This window comes from Sparus aurata, chromosome 1 (genome assembly GCF_900880675.1).
Source record: "Sparus aurata chromosome 1, fSpaAur1.1, whole genome shotgun sequence".
Classification (NCBI taxonomy): domain Eukaryota; kingdom Metazoa; phylum Chordata; class Actinopteri; order Spariformes; family Sparidae; genus Sparus; species Sparus aurata.
Window position 1 is genome coordinate 10,716,555 of NC_044187.1, and position 26,428 is coordinate 10,742,982.

At 44.9% G+C, this 26,428-nt stretch overlaps 1 protein-coding gene across 4 annotated transcripts in view; it reads left to right on the plus strand.

The window, feature by feature from the left end:
* grin2ab (glutamate receptor, ionotropic, N-methyl D-aspartate 2A, b) overlaps window positions 1–23,942 on the plus strand; it is a 129,576-nt gene extending 105,634 nt beyond the window's left edge. For 2 of the 4 annotated variants that reach the window (XM_030426404.1, XM_030426389.1), the window contains 10 exons: window positions 3,686–3,854; window positions 6,588–6,741; window positions 8,170–8,295; window positions 10,535–10,764; window positions 11,461–11,621; window positions 13,911–14,098; window positions 14,882–15,120; window positions 17,946–18,129; window positions 18,467–19,250; window positions 19,337–23,942. In XM_030426404.1, coding sequence (XP_030282264.1) covers window positions 3,686–3,854; window positions 6,588–6,741; window positions 8,170–8,295; window positions 10,535–10,764; window positions 11,461–11,621; window positions 13,911–14,098; window positions 14,882–15,120; window positions 17,946–18,129; window positions 18,467–19,250; window positions 19,337–20,333 — 3,232 coding nt within the window. In that variant the 3' untranslated portion in view covers window positions 20,334–23,942. The remainder of the gene's footprint in view (window positions 1–3,685; window positions 3,855–6,587; window positions 6,742–8,169; window positions 8,296–10,534; window positions 10,765–11,460; window positions 11,622–13,910; window positions 14,099–14,881; window positions 15,121–17,945; window positions 18,130–18,466; window positions 19,251–19,336) is intronic. The other 2 variants (XM_030426380.1, XM_030426395.1) reach the window with 2 other exon arrangements.
* Window positions 23,943–26,428: the final 2,486 nt, after the last annotated feature.

Genomic DNA, 26,428 nt, shown 5'->3' on the forward strand with positions numbered 1-26,428 from the left:
TAATACTAGCTCAGGTCTATTTTATACAGTGGATCATATGATGGATCATTTAATTGAGAAAATAATGAGCAGATTAATCAATGATCAAAATATTTTTGCTCCAGCTGCAAATTGCACAACTCCAAATGACCTATTAGAAATGTTAAAGAGGGGGATTGAATCCACACATATTTAGATAGATGTTTCTGAAAGTTAGATATTTCAGTGCCATAACTTTATTTTTTAAATATTCAGTAGTAATCAAAGTTTACAGTTGGATGTCTAGTTTCTTATAAGATTCAAATATTTATTTTTAGTTTCCATACGGGGGATAATAAACAGTATTTTGGTTAACTACGGTAACGGGTGTCCTTGTAAAAAATTCAAACAAAACCTTACACAAATAAATAAATCCCGGTCTCAGCTGTACCTGGAGACGGAAAATGAAAAGATGTTTCATCTGCCCAACTGTTTGTCATCTCCCATCTGGACGACTGCAACTCCCACCAAGCCAGGCTCGTAAAGTATTCTGCTCAGCAGCTACAAACCATCCAGAACGCTGCAGTCTGCCCTGTCTTCAACCTCCCCGAGTTCCCCTTTGTCGCCTCCCCTCCCTCCCCACTGGCTGCTGGTGGCTGCTCACATTAAATTCTAAATTCTGGTCCTGGCATTCAAGGCTCCTCAGGGAGTCGCACAGGTATATCTGCAGGCTGTGGTCTATCCGTGCCCACCAGCCTGTGCTCTGCTACCACTGGCCACTTAGCCCTCCACTCCCTCCGGCTGCTACGTAATCACTTCGCCTGGCCTTGGCTCTTTTTTTTTTCGCTGCTCCCCAGTAGTGAAACGTCCTTCCCCCTCCAGGTGGGACGGCAGAATTAGCCCATATCTTCTACTGTGAAAAATACCTCCTTCCCCTGAATATCCCCATTTCCCTTGTCCCCTCTCTGCACCTGTTTTATTTATTCATTAATATTTTTTACAAAACATCCCCTATTTATGTTTACTTAGAGTTTCCTATTGTTATTTTTAGCACATCTTTATCTGACATGATCACTTCAGGTTATCAGGAATATTTTGTTATCTGTTATCGGCGCACCAGGTTGCTTTGCGATAACAGTATCAGCGAATGGAATGATAATATTTCACAAACTGACTTCGTTGTGCTACTTCTTCAAATGTGATTATTTCTCATGTATATATAAACTCTCTTTTCACCTCCCCACTCACCACCTCACTGCATATATCACTTTCTCCACTGAAGCAATAGCAGTGGGCTGAATGACTTAAATCAGCCTTTTTTTAACTGAGCATATGGGTTCAAACTGATTTCAATTCATATCATATCTACAAAACCTCATTTCTTCCCCACAACTTAAACGTTTATAGATAATTTAGGCATTTCATTTATAATTTCGCTGTTTGTCACATCGTATTCGCTTGAAGATTTCAGACCAGTTGGGTGTGTTTCTACACATGAATTGAACGCTTTTTAAATTAGCCCTGCAGAGGCTTTCTAGAGCCTTCTTTCGACAGCAACACGTCAGACAGCACAATGGACTTTTCCCTTTGAAAAAACTTAAAAAGGCATTTGTTATAGTGGCTGAAATATGTTGCAGGCCTCCTCGAGTGTGTAAACAATGCAGAGAAGTTTCTCCAATAGCCAGTAAAAGTAAAACTTTCCTAAAAGAAACGTCCCGCGGAGTCTTGGACATCTTGGATTTTGCACCAATTATCTGCTGTGTAAAGACGCCTCAATAAGAGCCGCAACGTGACAAGACAACTCAGCTTTGTTCCTCTCTGCTAATGTCTGCGGTTTAGCTCATGTCTGAGCTCATCTGTTTATAGCCACTTCACAGTACATAAACATTAATCACAATCGCTGCAGGTTTATTTGTCCCTGACTCAGGACTCTGTCTGTATTGTGCCTCTGGTTGATCACTTGGACACATCGCCGTCCAAATGCGCAGCTAAAATCTATCTTTATTCATTATATTCTGCTGGTGACTGACAGCATCATTGTACTAATTTCAATGAATGTCAAAATTCAGTCAGACAATAGAAAATAGGGTAGAATAGGAAAATTCAACTCTAATTACTCTCTGATGATTTATTAACTTCCTTTCACAAACAGAACCCACCGTAATAGAAGCTTTTGTGTCAGATGGACTCGAGGAGACAGACAGAAGATGCAACACAACAACTGTCGAGTTTCTGATCCATGTTGTCATGACAACGCAGCACTGCGGTCACGGACAATTAGGCGACCGAATCGCAGCGCGTGGAAAGTTTAACTCGTGACCTGGTTTTCTCAACCTTTGTCTGAAGCGATCGCCGAGGAAGCCTGAGCGGTCGCTGCCCGCGATGACGTGTCGCCTCTCGACCTTTTCGCTTACGTTACATTTGCCGCCTCTGTGTCCAGCCACCCATGCGTGTGTACATACATGCGCACATACGTCCAGCCAACCATAAGTGCTACATTTACTCAGTCACTTCTATTCTATCTGTGTGTGTTTGTTGTTATGAAAGTATGACATGAATCAAACAGATGTTCTGTGTGTGTGTGTGTGTGTGCGTGTGTGTGTGTGTCTCTGGGAGTCTGTCGTCGCTCTATGTGTGCGTGTGTATTAGTGTTTACATAGTGACATAAGGACACAGAGAGGGCTCAGCTGGGAAAAGCTAATGTATAGAGGATGTGTGCATTAGAACACCTGGGGCACATACTGTACATACACACAGACTCACACACGTACGTATGTATGTATGCCATGCTCTCTCTCTCTCTCCCTCTCTCTCACACACACGCACATTATGCAGTGCGGCACGATACAGTTGAATGCCGCTGAAAGATCTTTTAATCCTTTGATGGTTCAGTTCTCTGACGGTTTGTTCTCAGTGTATGAATCCCTCAGTTCTTTATGAACTTTCCCTAGTGGTGGAGTACGTATTGCTGAAATGCTAAGCGGAAAAAAGGTCACGGAGTTACTGTTCCGATCCATACGTGCTGCGTCGGAGATGGCTTGACATGAGAATGGAATAAAGTTTTCATGGAAATACTTTTGAAAACGCTGGTAAGGTTTTAATAGATTATGAGAATCATTTGATCCGACAATTCAGTTTCGCTCTCTGCTCCGAGGTCTTCGGGGAGGGCTGTCAGAAAAGTTTACTTAAACAACATTTTCCATTCTGTGCATCCCGCAGCCTGTGCGCCGGCGGTATCGTATGTGTGTAGGTACGCTGCGAGTTTTGGAGAGGTACCTCCTCACAGGCAGAGTCAGAGTAACAAGGGGGGGGGGGGGCAGCGTAAAGGAGTGAGGAGAGAGACGGGGGGAAGGACAGCTGATATTTTAATCATGTGGGTTGGTTGTTCTGCACAGCCCAGCTCTATTTAAAGCCCGGCAGCATCTGCTCAGTACCCCTGTGTTTTCAGGCACTGAGGGAAACGCACACACACATGCACTCACACACCGTACAGCACCGTACAAGCTCCCTCTGCCCTTCAGCTGTATTTATGGTTACTCTGCACTGTCATAATTCTAGTTTTGCAGTTTGATGGAACCACCAGATGTGGAGCGAGCGGGCGGCAGGAACACAGTGACGCTCACACCTCACACACTCGCCTGAATGTCACTGAAAAAATGTCCTCTAATATAAAATATATGACCTAATTGTGTTTTTGCTCTTGTGTGTGTGCATCTGTGTGTTGCAGTAATAGTACATCAGGAGGTGCCTACATTAAGCAGTGCTGCAAGGGTTTCTGCATCGACATTCTGAAGAAGATAGCGAGGAACGTCAAGTTCACTTACGACCTATACCTGGTCACAAACGGCAAACACGGCAAGAAGATCAACAATGTGTGGAACGGCATGGTCGGAGAGGTACTTTCCTACAAAAACCATATGAGTAATGTAATTATTGTAATTATTGGGAAATATACTTATTTGCTTACCCGCCAAGTTAGATGAAAAGATATATACCACTCTCATGTTTTGGATGAATGTGAAGCTGCCGCCAGCAGCCAATTAGCTGAGTTTAGCATAAAGACTGGAGACTGGGGGCAGCAGCTTGCCTGATTCTGTCCAACTCTACAAAAATCCAACCACCAGCATCTCTTGAGTTTAGGAATAATATATGATGTCTTCCAGCTAGAGCGTCCTGTGTTTATGCTAAGCTAAGTTAACCAGGGGCCTGCTGTAGTTTCATATTTAAGGGACACATGAGCGAGAGTGGTATTAATGCTCATATCTAAAGCCACGTAACCTCAAGTCTAAAGCCCTATTCACAGAGGACTTGGATCACCAGGGAACCTCATGTGATTTAGAAGTCATCCCCTCCTCCCCAGCACGTTTGCCTGGTAAAGCGAAGTCTGCATTTCACTTGTATTCACTGACATTATCTCCTGTTGTGATGTCAAGACTCCATGTAACATCAACCTTCTGAAGCAAAGCGTTTGTTCTTCAGCAGCATAAAAACACATCTGTAGCTCATTTAGATCAAGTAATGGCTCTGTGGCTGTACTCGAACATGACACCGTTTGTTGCTCCTAACATCTCTGTCATCACTTTAAACGTCAGCGTATCTGATCTCCCTGCGCAGCCGTTGACTGCTGTTACACATATAATGAACTGCAATTATATTTCTTACTTGTTCAGTTGTCTGACAGCAGAAAACACGTTTTAAAAGGTAATGCAACTCCAAATCACCTTCATGCCGATTCAATTACCAAAATATGGTAATATGAGCAATTACAGACATGGCAGATTGGCACAGGATTAAGATCACTGATGACCTTTGCAATTATTACAAATTACTAAAAGTCTTCAAGTAATAGTAGTCCCATGCAAATAGGGTTTAGGAAGCAGATAATAAAGACAATAAGCAGATTAGGGGTGTCACGATTCTCCAAATCCAGGATTCAATTTGACTTTTGATTTTAAGGTCACGTTTCGATTCAGTTTTCATACATATCCTTCTACATACGAGCCGATGTAGGTTTCGGAGTTTGCACCTGAATGCATCAAATCGTAGCAAACCTGAGACATACTATATTTGTCAAGATGTCAAACTATTACTTTACATTATTAATAATTCAAAAAGGCACATTAGAGAAATCCTCCTTTTGCATAATGCCACCTGTTTATGTTTTTCCTGTTTCTCCCTACAGCTGCACCCTTCATGGAGTTATTATTAAATGCAATGATTAATGGCTGTTATCATTTTATATTTTTTACTGTCCACAGAGACCATACAAAAATCCCCAATCCTGTCTTTGGCACTGCCGTTTTTGTCTCACTGATTATTTTGTAATAGGAGAAAAAGGACAAATTCCTTTCTGGCTTTGGCCTTTTCAGTGGATTTGATGGTTTTAAAAATCACCAGACTCACAGGTGTCGTTTCCACCGGGGACGCTGGGGACATGTCCTCACCTCACCGACCAGTTTTGTCCTCATCACTTTTTAAAAGCATAATTGAGCTTCTTACAAAGCATAACGAGATGAAATGAATTCTGATGCATCATTATGCAATTTTTTACACCGCAGTCATCTACTCCGACCTCATGCGATACCCTCATTACATCGCCTCAGATCTCAAATGTTGAAGACAGTTAAAAGAAAATGAATTGTTTGTTTTTATTTTCCATCTGAGTCGTCATGCCCACACCGCTGCCCTTGGCCAGACTTATCCTTTAAAGCTGCAATCTGTGACCCAGTTGTAAACAAAGGTGTCATTCCACCGCCTTAGCTCATAACACAGGACTGAAAGCTGCCATCACTTTCATATATATATATCCTTTCACAGATCTTTTAATGCCAAGTGACACTTGAGAACACTAGAAGAACAACACCACAAGATTTAATGTTTCATGATGCTGTAAAGGCTTTGTTTACATTATTAATGTTGTTTCAGGGGTAAAAAAAAAAAGGCTTTTCTTTTCAAAGTGCTGAGCCAATTTGTCATCATTAAGTCACATACTTTAATTATATACGTGAAGCTTTTATGGTGAATAATATTCCCCATTTCAGACGATACATTACGAACCTCTTCAACAGGAGCAGGATGCCTCGAGGCTTTCCTCGATCGCTAATGTTTAGCTTTTCAGGAAATAATTCACTAGGCCAGATTGAATGAAAGCTGCCATTATAAAATCCTTAAAGGTTGAGACACTAAACGTCTAATAATGGCACCTGACAGTATGATCCATAGATGGTGGTAATGTTTATGTGAGCAGAGCGCTAGAAGCCATTAGACATTTAAATCTGAACAAAAAAAAAAAAACATGAATTTGACCACGTACTTAAAATGACATCTGTATGAGCTGAGTCTCCGACTGTCAGAATACATCCGGACACCAGGAGTGGTGGCACAATGAAAAAGACAGTTGTATTCTTACTTTTTATGTGATATGGCTGAAAATGCCCTCCAACTCCAGATGACATTCTGCGCTCATACCCTCGGCCGCAGTGATATTTCACATCCAAAATAAAAAAGAGGGCTCATATCAAAAAGAGAATTGTCTGATGTTGTCCAAATATTTACAAAAGCTCACTGTTTATTTCAGTCTGTGGAGGTAGTGAGTCACACTGTGAACTATTGTTCTCTCTGTTTACCAGGTGGTGTATAAGAAGGCGGTGATGGCAGTTGGTTCATTGACCATCAACGAGGAGAGGTCAGAGGCCATTGACTTCTCCGTGCCCTTCGTGGAGACGGGCATCAGCGTCATGGTGTCTCGCAGCAATGGGACCGTCTCTCCCTCTGCCTTCCTCGGTAAATCTTTTCTTTTTGTCTTCGTCAGCCATAAATTTTCCTCCCTTTTCTTCCCTTTTTCTCCGTCTGTCCCCCAAGTGATGGAGGAAGCAGAATAAAGGGAGGTGCTTACATGTTGGCAAAATCCCTCACATAAAATGGAATATTTTATTCAGACAGTATATGCTGGCCAAATTCCACTTGTTCCCTGACTTTATCTGGGCCTCAGCACCCTGAGCACATTAATATTTCGCGCAGAGCAGAGGAAGCCGAGTGTGCCAGCTGTTTTTTGAAAAGTCAGCTCAGACAAAGCACCCTTGATTCTTCCTCTCCTCCTCCTCCTCCTCTTCCTCCAGTTGTTCAGATGACTAGAAACTGAAGCGCTCCTCCGTGCTCGCCTAATGTCTTGTATTGTCATTGGAGCGAGACGGGGAGCGAGGGGATGTATTGGACCATGCGTGTGTTGGTCCCTGTGTATCAAGCCATGTGTCAGTATGCGCGTGTGTGTGAGGGGGAAAAAAAAAAGTGTGTGACACAGCGGGAATATATTAGGACGTTTGTGTATTGAGTCAAGGACGTGTGGAGAATTAATGTGCTTTGGCCGTATGTATGTTAAGGGGTGAATGCTTTGTGTGTATTTATATGAAACTGCATTGTATTTATGTGTGTGTGTGCCAGAGAGTGTGTGTTGAGCCTGGGCCAGGGTATCAGTGACGGTTCAGTATCTCTCGCACTCATATTAGAGGCACCTCAGTGCACAATCTCTCAGGGTTGGCTAACCCTGGCAGTCACATACTTACACATATAGTAACACACACACACACGCATTCACTCAAACACACGTACTTACAATTTGTCTGGGTTCAGCGTCTCTGGCACTCATCCCGCTCTCTGAACTCCTGCCCTGCAACACACCAAACACATGCAGACTCACACTCTCTCTCTCACACACATCACACATCACACACAAGTAGATCACACACACACATGCCCACAGCAGGGCACATCAGATCACTTGGAGTTTGATTCCTCTCTCTCCCACTCCGTCTCCCTCTCTCCCTCTCTCTCTCTCTCTCTCTCTCTCTCTCTCCCTTTCTCTCCCCCCTTCCTCCACCGTCTCCCCCGCCCCGGGCCTCTCCCTCTCGCAGCTCTCATCCAAGGGAATAATGAGAAATATGGAAATGTGCTCCGTCAAACTCTCTGTGACTAACTCTCCCTCTCCTCCCCTCCCTCCCTCCTCCCTCACTCCGTCTGTCTCGCTTTCTCCCCTTCTCTGTATCTTCTCTGTCATCGTCTCCTCGCTTTATCTCCCCCTCGTCCCTGTTCTCTTTCATTGAGTCTGTCTCCTCTCTCTCTCTACGTCCCTCACACTCCTCCTGCACCTCGTGCTCCTCCACGCTGCCTCGCTCTTCTCTTTAACTCTCTCCCTCTCTCCCTCCTTCTCTTCAGAGCCCTTTAGTGCATCAGTTTGGGTGATGATGTTTGTGATGCTGCTCATAGTCACAGCCATCGCTGTCTTCCTCTTTGAGTTTGTCAGTCCGCTGGGCTTCAACCGCAACTTGGCCCAAGGCAAAGGTAGGCTTACACAGACACGATCGGAAATCCACCAATCATTCCTCCCCAGAGCAAGAAACAGAAATCCAAGCTTCCCCTGCAGCAACAGAAGTGACCTATTATCACTTTGACTTTAGGCTGTTCAGGTGATGTTACAGAGCTTTAAAGACACATATTTTTCTCATCTTCAGGTTCATACTTTTATTTATGGAGTCTGCGAGGATAGGTTTACATGCTTTACATTACTTTACTATACATTCCTGGAGCACCTTCTCTTTAAGTCCCCCCTCCTCTTCTGTGATTGGTCAGCTCCAACAGGCCTGAGAAGGCATTGCTAAATGCTCCATGTGTGATTTTACAGCCAGGGTTTTACTATAACTATATCTAGCTACAATTTAACTGTGAAAATCACCACAATAAACAATTTTCAAACCAAAAACTTCACCACCGCACGTTTTGGCAAGAATCTGATTGATACATGCCGCAGCGTCACTGCCTAGCGGGCCACTTATTTTACAGCTTCATGTTGTGAGCAAGCTAGCTGCTGGGTCCAAATCAAAATTACAAAAGCTTACAAAGAAAATGAATTCCCGCATCGTGCTGGTATTGTTCCTGGAACATCATAATTGATGTTGCTCCAGGACCATCATTTCAACTCATGAAATAATGACGTTTAACTTAATTGGAGCGAGCTGATGTAGCTGAGTGGATTAGGTTTGTATGAGCATAGAACATAATATTATTATGCAGTTCACTTAATATTTCCCTGAGTTGCGAAGCTAAACTTTACAAAAACTTTACTTGACTGTCCCTCAATATTACATTAGTCCACCATCATCCCAGACTGTGGGAGTAGACACATTCAACAGATGAACAGGCTGAGCTACAAAATAAAAAGTTTGAAGTCTGGTCAGGGACAGCAGGTTCAGTCCGTCTTTAAGATTGTTAACAAAGCAGTCATTTCCGTCAAAAAATAAAATAAATCCATTGGCTTTTGACATCCTCAGCAGACAGCGAGGAGGGCAGGACCTAGTTAGATGTGTTGCTGTGTCACATACTGATGCAGTCAAGTCACAGAAGAAAAGGAAAAGAAAAATCTCAAAATCATCATATGGCCTGTTTCACTAGCAAGGACCACACCTTCAACAAGATACGTTTAAACAATTTATTATGAAAGAAAGAGAAAACGAAAACGTTGAAGATCTTGGTTCTTCGAGCTCTTTCGAGTGCGTTGTGGGGAAGCTCTGTAGAGAATCCGCTGCCGCACTCGGGCAGCGACGGACCCCCTCATGGTCCTACGAAGGAGAGAAAGGAAAGAAGAAACAGGGAGAGAGAAATTGGGTGGGGGGGGAGGGGCGCAGAATACGAGAGCGAAGACGAGGAGAGGGACAGGTGGTTATTTATAGGAATATCGGAAGTTGGCGCTGTTGGGGTGTGGTCCTGCTCCTGAAACTTCACCATATAAGCTTCAATTAATGATTCTGTGAACACTGTAATCTGTGGCATCATCAAAATTAAGAAGCTGGAGCTGACCTGCCGGCTCTGGGTCTGTGAATTAATGTTGTGTGTTCACAAAGTTACATTTTAGATAAATTTAACATTTAAAAAAGCTGCATAGGTGAATTATGAATTTTCTTCGATTTTCCTTTCAGCTAAACAACCCGTTTTTATCTGAAACACTGGCTGAACAACAAACGATTACACTTCTGCAAACAGTTTAATTGTGTTCTGTTTTTCAAGAAGACACCAGATAGTGATTTACAACAGATGTCAGTAGCTTTGACTTGTTAAGTAAAGGTTCGCCCAGCCGACCAAAAGAAGATTTGGCCAAGCACATGCCGGCCGTCCCCTGAGACAACAAATAACAAAATGCTTGAGCTGAAGGCACAAAAACAAATTAAGGTCATTAATACTGTCACATTATATCTACAATGTCACCTCTCTAAGGGAAACACGATGTCCTTAATCTGAGTTGAAAGATTCTTTGTTTTTAATTTTCTTTTGGAAGAAGAATGAGAAAATCTGTATTGGCACTTAACAGCCTTTTTTTTAAGCCACTGGTAGGCAACAGTTGGATGGGAAGAATTTCAAAGAAGAAAACAATAATTTACGACTTTAAGTATATTATTACATTACTATATGGCTGACTGTTTTTGTGCCTGATAATGTCTGCTGGAAATGTGCAGCTTGCCTGTCTCTCTTTTTTTCCACCTTCTCTTTTTGACTCCCCCGTCTGCTCCCCTGCCTCTCTGTCTCTCAGACCCACATGGTCCATCCTTCACCATCGGTAAGGCCATATGGCTGCTGTGGGGTCTGGTCTTCAACAACTCTGTGCCCGTGCAGAACCCGAAGGGCACCACCAGTAAGTTCATCGTATCAGTGTGGGCCTTCTTCGCTGTCATCTTCCTGGCCTCCTACACTGCCAACCTGGCTGCCTTCATGATCCAGGAAGAGTTTGTGGACCAAGTCACTGGACTGTCTGACAAGAAGGTGGGATTACACACATAAGCACACACACACACACACACACACATACACAGAAGAAAACTAAACACATTCACAGTCAGGGTTACTCTTGTAATGGATGCCAGCCCTGCGGCCAGACAGGACTCTCCAGGGAGTGCCCTTGGGCTTCAACAGCCCAAACCCTCTGGCCGTAGCTGTCACCACACTAACACTGCCAGCACAGCAGACCCAGGGGCGCACACAGACTCACACACACACAGGCTGCATAGATCAAAGACGTGTGTGTGTTTGTGTTTGGATGTATGTGTGTGTGTGTGTGTGCGTGTGTAGTTTGCAGAGGCTGGCAGTGTCAGCAGAACCCCAGCCAGTCTTACGCTAGACTGGACACACAATGATGATGACTGATGAGTCCACTCCACTGTCTCTCCCTCCTCCTCCTCTCTCCTCTGTCTCTTCTTGTCACTCTTCCTCCTCTCTCCTCCTCTGTGTGTGTGTCTCTTCTTCACAGTAACACTTTTGCTCCCTCTCATACTTGGACTCCCTTTCCCTTCCCCTCCTTTATCTCTTGTCTCTTCCTGCGGTCTCTCACTCATGCCGTTGTGTGTTTTAGCCTCTTTGTTTTCCCATTTCTTTTCTTTTTGGTTGCCCCTGTCGCCTCCCGTCAGTTCCCTCTTTAAACAGTCTGTCTCTGTTTTGCTCTCCTTCTTTCTCCCCCTGCAGTTCCAGAGTCCATACTCCTATTCGCCTCCGTTTCGCTTCGGGACGGTTCCCAACGGCAGCACCGAGCGCAACATCAGGAAGAACTACCCGGATATGCATCAGTACATGACTAAATACCATCAGACTGGTGTTGTGGATGCGCTGGTCAGCCTCAAGACTGGGTACTGTAAACTTGTCAGCCCAACTCACATCAGCTTGAGAGTTATTATACCTGAGAGGGTGATTCTGTTTGCAGACAGGGCATACACTTAAGAACACGTGAAAACAAACACAAAAAAAAAAGACAGTGCTTCACACAGAAAACCGGCCCCATGGGGCCCAGCACCGGCTCCTGCTAAAATGCTGCAGTAACTGTGCTCAGTGTTTCTGTCACTGACGGTAAAATGCAGACGCTGACTGCAAGTGCTCATTATTGAGTCTTGCCGCTGCTGGAAAGAGGGAGCTGCCAAAACATGGAGAGTGTAATTTGTTCTGGAGTTTGCTACCTTTATTCTCCCTCCTAAACACACACTAATGGGGGGACGGCTGCACTGCTTTTATTTGTTCATTAGTTTTGTGTGCTTTGATCTTTAGGCGTATTTCCACCAAATTTAATTTTTACTTTTTGCTTTCCTCCTCTCTGCAATTACTTCATTGATACTGAATATGAAATAGAAAAAAGGTTTGTTTCCCATATCTCGTGTGTTTGGCATTGTTTATACAACATCAAAACGGTATAATTAATGTGGTCGGCACAATCCTCGGTGTTTAATTCAGTTCTCCAACAAAAATGGTTGTTTACGCAGGATAAAGTAGGAGTCGTCTCCAGCGGATCTACTGTATATTATTTTGAAACACCATATGTGCACCTAAATGAATAAATAGGGTGGAATTCTGTGCAGTTTCTGAACAACAGAGCCTCAATGCATGCATTTAACATATGCCCTTTGGTGAACAGTTTAATTCGAAGTGTTTCATATTCATGCATACATATCTAACGTGGAGGGGCCCCAGGGGGAATTGATTCACACCAGGGTGTCTTCATTGCGTTATATAAAATCGTATCTCTGCTCATAATGAAGTTAAAAACAGGGTTCGGCTTCTACGGGCCTGGCGGTGTCGGCTCCTTGTTACATTGTGCTCGGTTTACACTCATACATCACGCTTCTCTTTCTGCTGAGCTCAGATGTATCGGGCCCACATAAGGGGATTGTCGTGTCAGATACAAATGGTGTCCCCTTATGTTGAATTCAGCTTGTCCTGTCAGAATAATGACAAAACCTGCGAGTAAAAGATTATAGCTCAGTGCGAAACAAAGACATCCTCGAGTGCGTGAATATTTACCGTGCTAGCAGGGACACAGGAGAGTACTCTCAGTCACAGCCCGAGTCCAAGCTGAGAGTTACAGCTCCGAGAAATCAGAGCGTCTGGAGCAAACCAACTGGTTTGTTCGTGGGTCTGAGGGAACAGTGTTACTGTCACAACGCTGAATGTGCGTTAGGCTCAGTAACAAGGCTTTAATACTGTAGCATGATGGATCACATTTTAGCCTACGTAGTCTTCAACCACAAAATTAAGACAAACCCCAAATACATACTCTACAACTGTTGGTACTATTACATGGATTTGTTCTGCTTTTTCCAATTGTAATAGATTTACATTTAGAAAGGACATCAAGAGAAGCAAGACGGACCCCTGGTTCAAAATATAAATTGTTCAAGTTTCAGGCTGTTTTCAGTGTAATGTATTCAACAAATTGAAAAGGACCAAAACAATATAAAGAATTTTATTGTGTTAAACAGAATAATTATTTGTCTTTCCTCTTATGACCCCTTGGATTTATCGTAGGGTGTTGAGACCGGCAGGTTGGGAACTACTGCTTCAAAGGAATAGTTTGACGTTTGAGAAATTTACTTATTCACTTTCGTGCGGAACGTTATCTTGTCTAGATGACAAGATTAATACCACTTTCATTTCTGTATGCTAAATAAGAAACTACTGCCGGCAGCAACTTCACTTAAATCTTCAACCAGCCGTTATGTTTAATTTGTTTTATTTTATTGAAAACCAAAGTGTAAAACAGACAGATTGTGGTTTGCATACTTAGTTCTCTGCTGGCTTTAGCCCTCGTTAGCTTATCATGTAATCTCATGTAATTAAACAGCAAATTATATCATGATGTTTTACAGTTACAATTCACATTTAAAACGCTGGTCTCCTGGGTACGACCCCCACACTCACTCCATGATGCAACAACTGCTTGCTTGTGTTTTGGTTGTTTTCTGGTAATGAGAATGATTCTGATCCTGCAGCAACATTAATGACGATGTTCTAAGAACAACAACAACATGCCGATATCAGATATACCCTGATTTATCTTGTAACCCCTGGAGTCGTCCCACCCCACAGGTTGGAAAGGCAAGCGACTCAAGGTCGAGGTAATAAATCCAGGACTTGTGGCTCTCTTACAGGAAGCTGGATGCATTCATTTACGACGCTGCGGTGCTGAACTACATGGCGGGCAGAGACGACGGCTGTAAGCTGGTAACCATCGGCAGCGGTTACATCTTCGCCACAACAGGTTACGGCATCGCCCTGCAGAAAGGATCCTACTGGAAACGTCTGGTCGATCTGGCCATTCTGGGCATCATAGGAGACGGTGAGCGGCTAGCAGGCATCCACGCTCTGCAGCATTTCCGTCACACCGCTGCCTTGAAGTTGAAACTTGTTCCAGGCCTTTAGTGTTATTACACTTGTGCCATTGCTCAGCTTCCCCTCCCCCAATATGCTCCCTCTCTCCTCCCTCCCTCTGTCAGAAAGCTATCAGGGGCTAGTCTTAACACACCATTTCATCATCATTACTCTGTGTGTGTGTGTGTGTGTGTGTGTGTGTGTGTGCGCGCGCGCGTGTGTGTGTGTGTGCGCGTGTGTGTGCGCGTGTGCGTCCACCATGTCCTGGTATGTTTACTCCTCCAGATTGTTCGGTATAATAAGCTGTGAGATGTTGCGAGTGGAAGGAAAAGAACGAGCCAGACAGAAATCAAACTGCTGAAACCACTAAAGCGCTTCGCTTCACACCCGGCCTTTTTATTCAGGGCAAACACCCGCATGCCCATGTGACACACCGCCACACTCACTCCGAAAATAATTCCTCCCATCTTTCCTTATCACTCCATCACTATCAATTCTCCTCCCTCCTCCTACAACCCCTTTTTCACTCCACCTCCTGTCTCCTTTCCATTACGATCTATTTGCCACTTCACCTCTCCCCCCTCCTCCCTTTTCCTCTCCGTCTTCCCTCGTAATGATACACCCTTTTTTCGCCACACACACCTCTTACTCCCTCCGCCGCCTATCCCCTCCCCTCCTTCTATTTCTTTTCCTTCGTTCTCCACACCTCCATGCTGCCATCTTAAACCTTATCCTCCACCTTTTCTGACAGGTGAGATGGAGGAGCTGGAGGCTCAGTGGCTGACCGGGATCTGTCACAATGAGAAGAATGAGGTGATGTCCAGCCAGCTGGACGTGGACAACATGGCCGGTGTCTTCTACATGCTGGCCACAGCCATGGGCCTCTCCATCCTCACCTTCATCTCTGAGCACCTTTTCTACTGGAGGCTGAGATACTGCTTCACAGGTGTCTGCTCCGGGAGTCCAGGTCTGCTCTTCACTATCAGCAGGGTGAGGAAAAAGAAATGTATTTTATAACCCTTCTCCACTGCAGGAACCTTTCCCCACGATCTTAACCTGCATTTTGACAGCAGGAGCACTGGCCAGTTTTGGTTTCCTGGGTTGCAGTTTTTGCCCTCTCTGCTTCTCTCAGCTGCTGCTGTTAATATCTGCAGTGCTGAACGCTTCTTCTTACTGATCAAACGCGATCCTCCAGAGTGCCATAACTGATGTGCTCATTGATTCAGAATGGCAGGATGCACTGGTTGTTGCAATATCAATATTAGGACCCAGGATGGGAATTTCTTGTAATGTTATTGACGTTTAGACAGTAAAGCTGAAGGAGATGAAGCCTGAGTGGGCTAAGCACACAGAGAATCAGCAGGAGAAACAAAACTTAACCGTGTTTGAAAACTGTTTCAGTGGGGTTACAGACTGAAGCAGAAAACAACTCGGCACATTATTGTGACTTTGAAGACAGCCGTCAAGCCTCTGCAGTGTTTAACATCAGTTCAACCGCGACACAGTGAAGTACAAAAAACAAATACTCCTTTCTGCCTTGTATTGCATCGCAAACACAAGAGTCAGTTTTTAATTCTTCATCTGTCTAATTTGCCTAATCTTCATGGTTCTTCAGATGAAGAGAAAATGCAACCAGGAATGTGCAAAAAGGGACTTTTAGTTGTTTGAACGCCTGAAATGTGTCCAAGGCATTATTGCAAAATACGGTAAGCTTTGGATGCTGTTCGTTCTCGTGGGGTTTTGGGGGCCTAAAAAAGCGAATTTTTGAAACAGGGTTCTGTGGCGACAGAGCCCCTTTTTTTTTGCATGTTTCTGACGTTTACAGCCAAATAGCTGTGCACCAATCATCTAACAATTAGAATCTACAGTTGGAGGCAGAGCCCTGTTCATCCCAATGAATTTAGAACATGCGCACTAGTGACTTCTGCCAACCGGGCCAGCTAGCTTCCTGTTTAGCGCCCGGCTAATGGGAATAAAATGCTTTAATTGGGAAGCTCTTCTAGATTTTCTCAATACTGTTGGACCGAATGGCTCAAATTGATGAAACAAGTAATTTTGCAGAGATTGTGACGCTCAATAAAATGTATCCAACATTTTACAGGCGCTTCTTTAACAGTGTAAGTTTATGAGGAGAAGTCTTTTTGGGCACCAGTGCAACACGAGATGATGTAATTACACCGGCCATGGCGAAAGTTGGCTGTAAAACCGGGCTGGGGGCTTGCTATGCACGAATAGGACGACAACAAGAACACTGGCTAACCAATCATGTTTTATTTGTGCTGCTGACTCTGCTGAGTTTATTAACAGTCCTCCAGCAAACTGTAGATTTGCTGCACCATTGCTGTGATGTGAAGGCTCATCGCTTTGTAGAAGAAAGCGTCTGTGCGCAGGCACGTGGTTTTATTCTGTGGTGTTTGATTGCAAAGTTCCAGCGTCCCCTACTGGCCTGGAATGTGTTCACACTACAGTTTTTTCAATTGTTTTTGTGGATCTGTGTTCGCGAGGATCATTTTCACAACACATTGTTCGCAAGTGCGCGCCATTGTGATCTAGTGAATGAGTTTCTGAGAGCTTTGTTTTTTTAAATCTTTTATTAAGGAGATGAAATAATCATGCAGAGTAATCGTACGTATCAGACAGGTTTTAAGTTGGCTTTGGTTGTTGTGTGTCTTATTGGTAAAAGTAATGGAGACCCCAAAAAGAGTAGCTGCTGTTTTAAAAAAGAATAAACACACAAACCTTTGTTAAAAACGCTATAAACAGCTATTTAAAAATGCAAACCAAAAACGTTTCTGTTTTTAGCAAAACTGGTGTCATATAAAAGTGTCTGAAACACTCATGATTGTTAAAGTTATTATAAAATACAAATCCGTTAGCAAGAGTTACTGTCACAATACAGAAAGAATCTGAGATTGTATGTGTGATACAAGAGGAAAGAGGCGGATAGTGTGATTTCAGAGCCCAGCTGAGGTAGAGATGAATTCACCGCTGCGCATATAGACGGCAGGATAGAGGAATCTAACAGCTAACAGGATGATGTGGAAACACACTCGTTACATTCACACAAGGCTCTCTCTCCATCGCTCTCTCACCCACACACACATACACAAGTCTGGTCTGGGGAAGTTAAAAATGGCAACTCATATGCAGGTGCAGTGAGGTGAGGGACAGACTTGACCGCACACACACAGGGGGAAGAGAGATAGACAGGCGCGCGCACACACACACACACACACACACACACACACACACACAAACCTAAATAGACACTCACACAAAACAGAAAATGGGCACAACCAGACAGACCATTCTTTCATTATTCATATGTCATGTCTCTGTGTAAGGCAGAGCTTTTATTCCAGACGAGCAGCATTTCACACATTAAGTGTTTTACAAAAAAGAGTGTGTCTGTGTGTGCGTGTGTGTGTGTGTGTGTCTGTCCGTCCGTCTCTGTCTCTGTGTGGATGTCTTTAAAGAAGCGATACTAGAGGTTAAGTGGCTCCAGGAAGAACATCTCCTTGCACTCAGAGGCCCCCCTCCAGTGACATCATCCCCCTAAATTTAATTTTCCAGGCGCCTCTGCAAGCAGTTCATCTAAAAAAGTGGAGATTATCTCTTCTAGCCACATTACAAAACAAAATGAGGTTAAGGTCTGCAGGAAGCGCACCAGAGGAAAGGATACAGAGGCCTCTCTTAATTTACCGTGAAAGGAAATTAGTGTTGTGAGCGTTTGACCTGTCTTTTGGTGAAGTTACTGCGTTGGGAATCAACTTCCATTATCTCTCTCCTCCCTTTTCTCTCTCTTCTCCTCTCAGGGAATATGGAGCTGCATCCATGGCGTCCATATCGATATGAAGAAAAAGAATCCTGAGCTGGACTTCAGTCCTCAAGCAAACATGCTGCATCTGCTCAAGTCTGCCAAGTCCATGGCTCTGTCTTCTCCCAAACGCAACACTGTCGTCGTGCAGCCGAGCATCCTCGACGTGATGACGGGTAAAGGTACTATAACTCTGTGTGGTGTGTATTATAAAACTCCCACAGAGCACACGTACAGAGGTTACTCTGCCTTTCCATACAGTGTGCAGATCTAAAGGTGACTCCCTTCACCTTGTTGTGGATTGTAATCGAATTGACTGTGTACATATATATATATATATATATATATATATATATATATATATATATATATAAGCTCGCCTCGTGATTAGAAACACATTAGACAGCACACACAGCGTGCCCGGGCAGGAGATAATGTACCAGCTTACTGGCTGAGCATCCATCCAAACATCCATCTATTGTATCTGCTGTCTGAGGTGCATCTCTCCTTGTCTCCTAGGTAACTCACTCCATAGTCTGCCCCCGAAGGGTCCTGGTCTCTATAGCAACGCCGCTGGACCGCAGGGTTTCCTGTCATTGTCCGGGCGACACAAAAACCTCCTCAACAACGCTGCGCCATTCCCCGTGCAGCAAAAAGCCCCCCCCATTCAGACAAGCCCCAACAAGCCCCAGTTGTCAATCACCAACGACAACGGCAAGGCCCGCCTCACCGGGCCAGCGATCTCTGCATCCAAACCTCGAGCGTTGTGGAAGAAAAGTGTTGAGACATTGAAGACCCAGCCCACTGTTGTGTCCCCAGGCCCTGGAGCGAGCCCCACCCAAGCATCTGGACCCGGACCTCCAACGATGAAGAGCCAGCGCTACCTGCCTGAGGAGCCGCCGCCGCACTCCGACATCTCAGAGTGCTCCAGCAGACCGCCATCACACAAAGATTCGGATTCCATGGGGGCAAGGGGCGGATTCAAACCTATCAATCAGCTGAGGAAGAGGGGTGGGGGAGGAGGAGGAAGCGGTGGAGGATCAAAGATCTACTCAATTGACTCTGACCAGGCCAGTCTCCAGTCTGCTCCTCCCTACCAGCGAGACAGTCAGGGGGGAAGCGATGACCACAGTTACCCTCCTGACCTGTTTCCACCTGACAGCACATACCCACACACACTCTCCCACCAGGCAGACGCACCCATTTTGCAGCTGAGTGCCAGCCTGCTGCACCACAGTCACAGCGCCGAGGCCGACCTGCACTCCCTGAAGGACAAGAAATATGGCACCTACACTCACAGCAGGTAATTGTTCAGCAGGAAATGACCACGTTTCAAGTGCTGTTATAGTTGTTATTGTGTATGATCAGTGTTGTTCTCTCTCCCTCCAGTGGGAAGGACAAAGCTGGAGGGTCATTCGATGCTCCAGGTGCAGGACAGGGGACACAAGCGGCCAGGCCTGGCCACTGTCGCTCCTGCCTGACCAAGCTGACCGGTTACTCTGGCCTTTACACCGTTCGCTCGCCGCAGGCCCGCTGTGATGCCTGCGCCCACCTAGGGAACCTGTACGACATCAGCGAGGACCACCTGCATTCACACTACTCCCACACACACACTAGCCCACACAGTGGGGACATGTTTACACACTACCTTCCCCAGAGCGAGCTGGGCCTGGTGGGCGAAGGGGATGGGCTAGTCAGCCCCTTCGAGCCCTCCCCTTCCTCACCATCTCCACTCCCCTCCTCTTCGTCGGCACAGCACCTTCAGCTGAGTCGTCAGCACTCCTACGAGAACGTGCTTCCGGACGGCATTCCGGAGAGGCAGACGCAGCAGCACACCCACCTGCGGGGGCTGAGCCTGCCTGACAGAGATAGGGAGCTGACCCTGGACGAGGGGGCCTATGCTAATGTCCTCACAATGCGCTCTGATCGTCCGTTCAGCAGCCGCAGCCCCCCCTCTCCGTCGCCCTCCCACCACCATAGTCTGGACGCCCCTATGCCCCTTCCCCGGCGCTCAAAGAGTCTCTTTCCCGATCGGCCCTCTCACAACCCTTTCCTCCAGTCAGCCCCTGGCACGACACAACGAGATCCCGCCCCCCAGGCTGTCACACGTATGCCGCAGAGAAGTTCCGCCCACGAGCTCTATAAGCAGCGAATGCCGCTGTCGCTTACCCTCGGTAACCACGGCAGCCATCACAACAACCAGCATGGCGGCCATATCGACCAACAGGTGTTCTACCCTCAGCAGGAGCCCCCCGTGGTGGCCTACATGGTCCCACCTGCTGCCTCTCAGCCAATGAGCTATGTGACAGCGCCGCGAGCCTCTAGCGCCGGCGGCAACAGGCCCCGGCTCTACCGCCGCATGCCCAGCATCGAGTCTGACGTCTGAGGGTCACGCGCGACACACTTACTCTCACTGAAAACCACACTAACACACACGCATGCAAGACAGAGGTGTGTGTGACCGGACCAGGCAGCTCAGATTCTAAGCACATACACAGAAACACACACACAGACACACACACAGGCAAACGATCGGAAGCTCTGCTCTGGACTAAAAGGTTAGTGGTGATGCCGAGTAAATAAATCATTGTTTCTTTATCACACCCTCTATAGGGCAGGGTTTGGGCCACAGGGACACCTGGAGGCACAATACAAGATGAAGAGTGTGTGTGAGTGTCAGTGTGTGTACTAGCCTCAAGCCGTGGGCAACGAGGCACAAACTGACAATACGTCTGACAAGACCGATCGAATTCCTGGTGGAGACAGAGGGACACTGTATACGGAGTCTGACACCGACAGTGGGATCGCACGGAAGATACAGCGGTGTGTTTGGAAGACGAGCCGACTTGTCCCGCCCTCTCACCAGCCTCTTGGAGACGAAGGGGACGCGGAAAACCCCCTTTCTCTCTGAGATTACGCGCGCACACACAAACACACACACACACACACACATACATATTTCACCTAAACACACCCGCCCCTCTCCAGGACTCTCCTGTTGCACTATGATTTCTACAGTCAACCCGTATGTTGTCTGAGCCTCCAAACTGCACTGCCAGCATGGCTTAAAGAGTAGTAAACTACACTAGAGTAATCCTTGACTTGAATGGAAATTACTATATTTGTAATAGACTAGACGGGGACGGCGGGCAGCTGGCCGGGACAAAGTGTATCAGCGCCTGCCCGCAGATGTACAAACACTCGAACACACACGCGCGCACGCGCGCACACACACACACACACACACTGTGTCTGTTTTGCAAGGAGGAAGTAAAAACTACCGACTGTTTGTAATCGTTGATGTCAGCTAATTGAACATTCCAAAAAGTGGACCAAGCGTGGCCGCCAGTCAAAGCCTATCAGGAAGAGCGTGTGTGTTCCAGTGTTTCTGCATCTGGAGACAAAACAGTACAGCATCCTTGCTTCCTCTCTTAGCTAGCCTTCAGGTCATACTGCATGCTTCCTACTGCCCTGTGTTACAGTTAAACTCCTATACAGGGTCATATATGCACACACGCGCACACACGTATATGCACATACGAACACACACACACGCACATACGCAGTAGTCTAGGATAGTAGTTTAGGGTGGGTGTGTGTGTCGAAGCTATGTGATAGCTTCTCTTTGTGCACTTTGTAGATTTTATACCCTGCCACCCAACACAGACGTTTGACCAAAAAACACTTTTATACTGAAAAATATGAATATTCTGAATCATTCGCTGGATAGATGTTTTCTTTTCTCTCTTATTTCTCTTTGACATTGGGTTTTAGGGCACCGTTAAGGGCACAGTTCTGTTAGTTTCCATTGTGAGGTCAGAAGTTTTACAGTGTTAGATAATGGGTACAGCATCATACAGTATACAAACAAACAGCTCTTAATCTTTCTCTCCTTCTAAGCCTTTCCTTCTTTCTTCATCAGCTTCCGTTTACTCTCCTGATTAAAATCCTTTCTGTCTTTTTGCTCCTCCCCTTGCTTCCTTCTATTGAGTAGATTGAGTATCAGCAGAATAAAGTTCAGTCGTGGTGTTTAAATCTCAACATATTCTTGGAAATCACTTAATATCGGTAGTCGTAAGAGCTCATCAGATTCAACACCGGCTCTCTTAGGATACAGTACTTTTTTTTCTACTAACTTTGTGTTGAATTAAAGGAACTCGAGGCCCGTTTTTCAAGGTTTCCGTAGTGAATTTAGAGGCTGAGTGCATCACAGATTTACTCATCAAATTAATACTCCTGGACGAGCTGGTGCTTGTGTGGCTCTCCCGTTGGCGAGAACATGGCGCTGTGTTTTTCAGCATCGAGTCACGTGGCGCGGCAGAGAGTTTGCAAAGTGACTCGTTACAGAGGCAACGCTCACTCACACACATATACACACACACACACACACACACACACACACACTCTCAACGAGCTGGCAATGTGTGTATGAGTGTTCTAGAGATCCATAATCTACTGAGTAAGGGCATTGATTTTTTTTGCGCACAAGGATTTTGATGGAAAAAGGACTTGATATCCCATTAGCTGAGCGTCTGTCTCTATTCTCTTCCTCGCTATTCTTTATTCTCGCTCTCTCATACACACACACACACACATACACACACACATCTATATATATTGGCTGCAAAGAATGCAAGACATGTTTGAAGAAAAAAGACGCACCTTTGAACGGTGAACACTGCCCCTCTTTTGGTTTGGTGTGTGAGTTATATGCACAATATCAGGTTGCAATATTATACTTCTGTACAGAGAAATCTTTGTTTTAAATGTTAGAAAACTGATTTCATTTGTTTGATTTGAATGGTATTAAGTGTTGAATTCATTTCAATAACGACGTGGCTTTTAATTCTGCTTCTTTAGAAAAAAAAAAGACTGGCATGTTTTTAGATTCTTGTGTGATTTCTTTCTTTTTAGTTTTTTTAGTTTTTTTTCTCTCTCTCTCTCTCTCCCTTCCTCTGGTGTGTTGTTGGTTGGGACCTGACTGTACAGTCCTCACTGCTGGGCGAACAGACCAGCTAACTACCCCTCGGTCGGGTCGGATAAACCAGTTAACTAGCAACACGTAGCTGGGTCTCTCATCTGAATCACACTCAATGAATAATGATAGTCCAGCCTGTGTGGTTAATACGAACCCCCTCCCACCCACATAGTTCTCTTCCACTACGAGTCTGTGCTGTTTCACCTCTGAGTGAGTGTGAGCGAGCGAGCGAGTGTGTGTGTGTGTTTTACACCGTGCAGGCATTTATGTAAGACAGAGGATGATATGTGTGTATCGAGAGGTTGTTTGTGGTGCGTGTGTGTGCGTGCGTGCGTGTTGTGTGTATACTTTTCTGTACTCTCTTCCCTCCGTCCCACACGTAACATTTGACCTGGCTCTTACTCATATAACACAAATACAGCTACAAACACACAAACACACACGAACACACACACACACACACATGTTGCGTCTGTACTGTCGTGGTAACGAGAGCGTGGCGAATGAGTTTTGTACGTCGACCATCGCAGAGATTTTTACACCAACCTTTTTGTTTGATTTTATGATTTTTTAACTTGCATGACGTGCTTGTGTTTCTGGTGGTACTATTTTTGCTGCAGCGACACCTGAGTTCTCCCTGAGTTGACCTACTGGGCTACGCGCACCAACGCTCCCCTCCGCCGCGGTTAGTTAGCGCGCCACGTCTCTGACTCGAAGCCCTGGATACCGACATGGCGCCCGGTTGGCTCCCGCACAACGCCAGCCGCCATCGAGGAACACGACGGAAAAAAATGTTCCGAGGCTCAGCACAGTTTGGTTTGGCCCAGGTGTACACTTGTTATATACAGTCCTGGGTGGAAGGAGTGCGTTGGTGTGTAGTCCTCTGGGTCTCCCTGCTGTGTATCTCACTTGTGTATAAGTTCAGGGGTTTCTAAGCTACTAGTTGTGTTGTAAATACTACCTTGTCACTCAGTACCTCTGTACAATCTGTAAATAAGTAAAGGTTACATTTTTCTACTTGTCTGCGTATTGTTCATTAATACTATCTATCTATCTATCTATGAAAATACTGATGCTCACTACTTAGTAATCTGTAATGAAAGCTTTGAGGCTGCATTGTTTGAAGGGTATTTTTTTTTTTTCAGAGTTATGTAAGAAGGCCGATAGCATACTCCTCCTGTCTGCCAGGTGCGCTTAGCTTTATTTAGCTTAGCATACAAACCACACATTGTAGTTTTCACACTTTACTGATGAAACAAACGAGGTACAATTTGGTTATTTGTGACCTTTAAAGGTGGTAGGCTGATTTAGCCATCTTCAGACAGAGCCAGGCTAGCTGCTACCCCTTGTTTATGCTAGGCTAAGTCAACAGTAGCTTCATACTTACTGTACAGACATGAGAGGGGTAACTATCTGTTAATAAAGCTCTCTGCAAGAAAAGACATGTACAAAAAATGTTTTTAAATGTGCTTAAAGGATTAGTTCACCCCCAAATTTTAATTCAGTCATTATCCTCTCACCCTCATGCCGCTGCAGAGTCAGGTGAAGTCACATTTCTGGAGCTTCACAGCAAAACAGCACTGCATCATCTCCTTAACACCTGAAGTACATGGGGACGTGTTTTAAAGCGTAAAATAAACAACTGGAAGACAAACAAACATATTCCTAAGTCTCTGGAAGCCCTGAGATTCTGAGCTGTATGAAAAGATGTTATTTACACCCTCTTTAAAGTCAAAATCTTCACTGTAGCTACTAAGCTAAAACCATTAGCTCGCACCCCGGTTGAGATGGGTTTACAAGCTCAGCCATACTTTGAAGGCGAAAATATTGTCTTTTCAAATCAATTTGGTACCTGCGAGGCCGTTAGCCGGGCAGCTCGCACGTTAACATCATCAAAAGCCTCAACAGCGCAGGTCTTTACGTCTGTGAGCAACGTGTCCCGTCGTTGTCTTATAGTTGGGTTTTTGGTGGATGTATCCCCGAAAAATAAACAAAGTTTTCCACAAAAGTCCATGAGCAGAGGGTGGGTCTCACTGGTGGTGTCCAGCAGCACTCTAAACACAATGTGGCGTCTCCACATGCATCTCGGTTGACTTCCTCAGCCGCCATCTTTATCACAGGTGTGTTACATCGTTTTGGAGGGCTTTTAGAAACACCTCACAGTTTGAGAGGCCTCAGGACGTCACAGTGAGGTCTTATCAACACAGTTTCAAATTCAACGATTCTCAATGAAAACATGTTCAAAGTGTTCAGTAAAAGGAAGAAATCATTAACGATTCCTCAGTCGTTAAGGAGAACGTTGCAAATCTGTTTTTCCTTAAGCACCATAAATGTTTTGTGGATTAGCGAGGGTGAGTACATCATGACTGAATTTGAATTTTTTGGGGGGTGAACTCATCCTTTAACTTTTTAAGTCTCTAGAGACTCTCACTGATGAATTAAAAGTGACTCATTTGTTTAAATGGAATGAAGAGAAACTCACAATCTGGCAAACCAAAGTTTCCACTCAACTTCATGTTTTACGTATTTATAAATTCTTTATAAACCGGTTATGCAGCCATTAATCACAATTAATGAACACTTCTAAACGTGTGCTGCAGTAGAGAAAAGATCATCTACCAGATCTGTCAGCCATTAATAATAATGTTTTTTGCGACCACAACAAAATGGTCTTGACTCAAAGTGTGCTTCTCATCTCACAGTCCATCCATGACAGACGCTGACTTGAGATTATCTGTTCAGATGACTGTTTCCAAGGTCAAGAAAGAAATTTCATTCATAGGTTTTGGGTTGCCTTAATTAATCACCACAGTTACATGACTGCAAACTTAATGGCTCATTAGAAAGTCTCTAACTGTGTTTCTCACACTCTGATAAGGCGCCGCGTCTGCAGTCGTGTGAGTTAATAAGCTGTTAATGAACGAGGTTTGGGTTCCGGATGCTCTGTAGCTTCTTCTTAGCAAAGCTAGCAGCCTGGCTCAAGGGACGTCTATCAGTCTATCAGTCCGCCCGACACTTATGCAGGCTGAAACATCTCAACAAATAGTGTTAATGATAGATTACCGTGAATCTTTACACAGGCGTGAACAACTGATGACAAATGAAACACAACAGCCTCAGTAGCCGTGGAGCTAATTAGGAAATATTAGCATGCTAATAGGCTAAAACTACTTTTTCAGAAGGTAAGTGGTGCAACTGACTGTTGGAGGGGGGGCTGGGGTGAGGGATTATTCACAATTTGGCAACCCAAACAGCTTTAAAGGGTATATTAAAGTGTAATACAACTTCTAAAAAAGTTGCAAAGTTTGCCCTATTAGCAGGTATCTATCCTTCTATCTATCTATCTGTCTATCTATCTATCTATCTTGTTTGCAGACTACTCAGAAAAAAGGCCTTTTAGGGACTCTGCTGTAAAAGGCCTCTCTCTCTCCCGTCCTCACTCTCAGTTGGCTTTCATAATGCACCCTTAGCATGAGTGTGTGTGTGTGTGTGTGTGTGTGTGT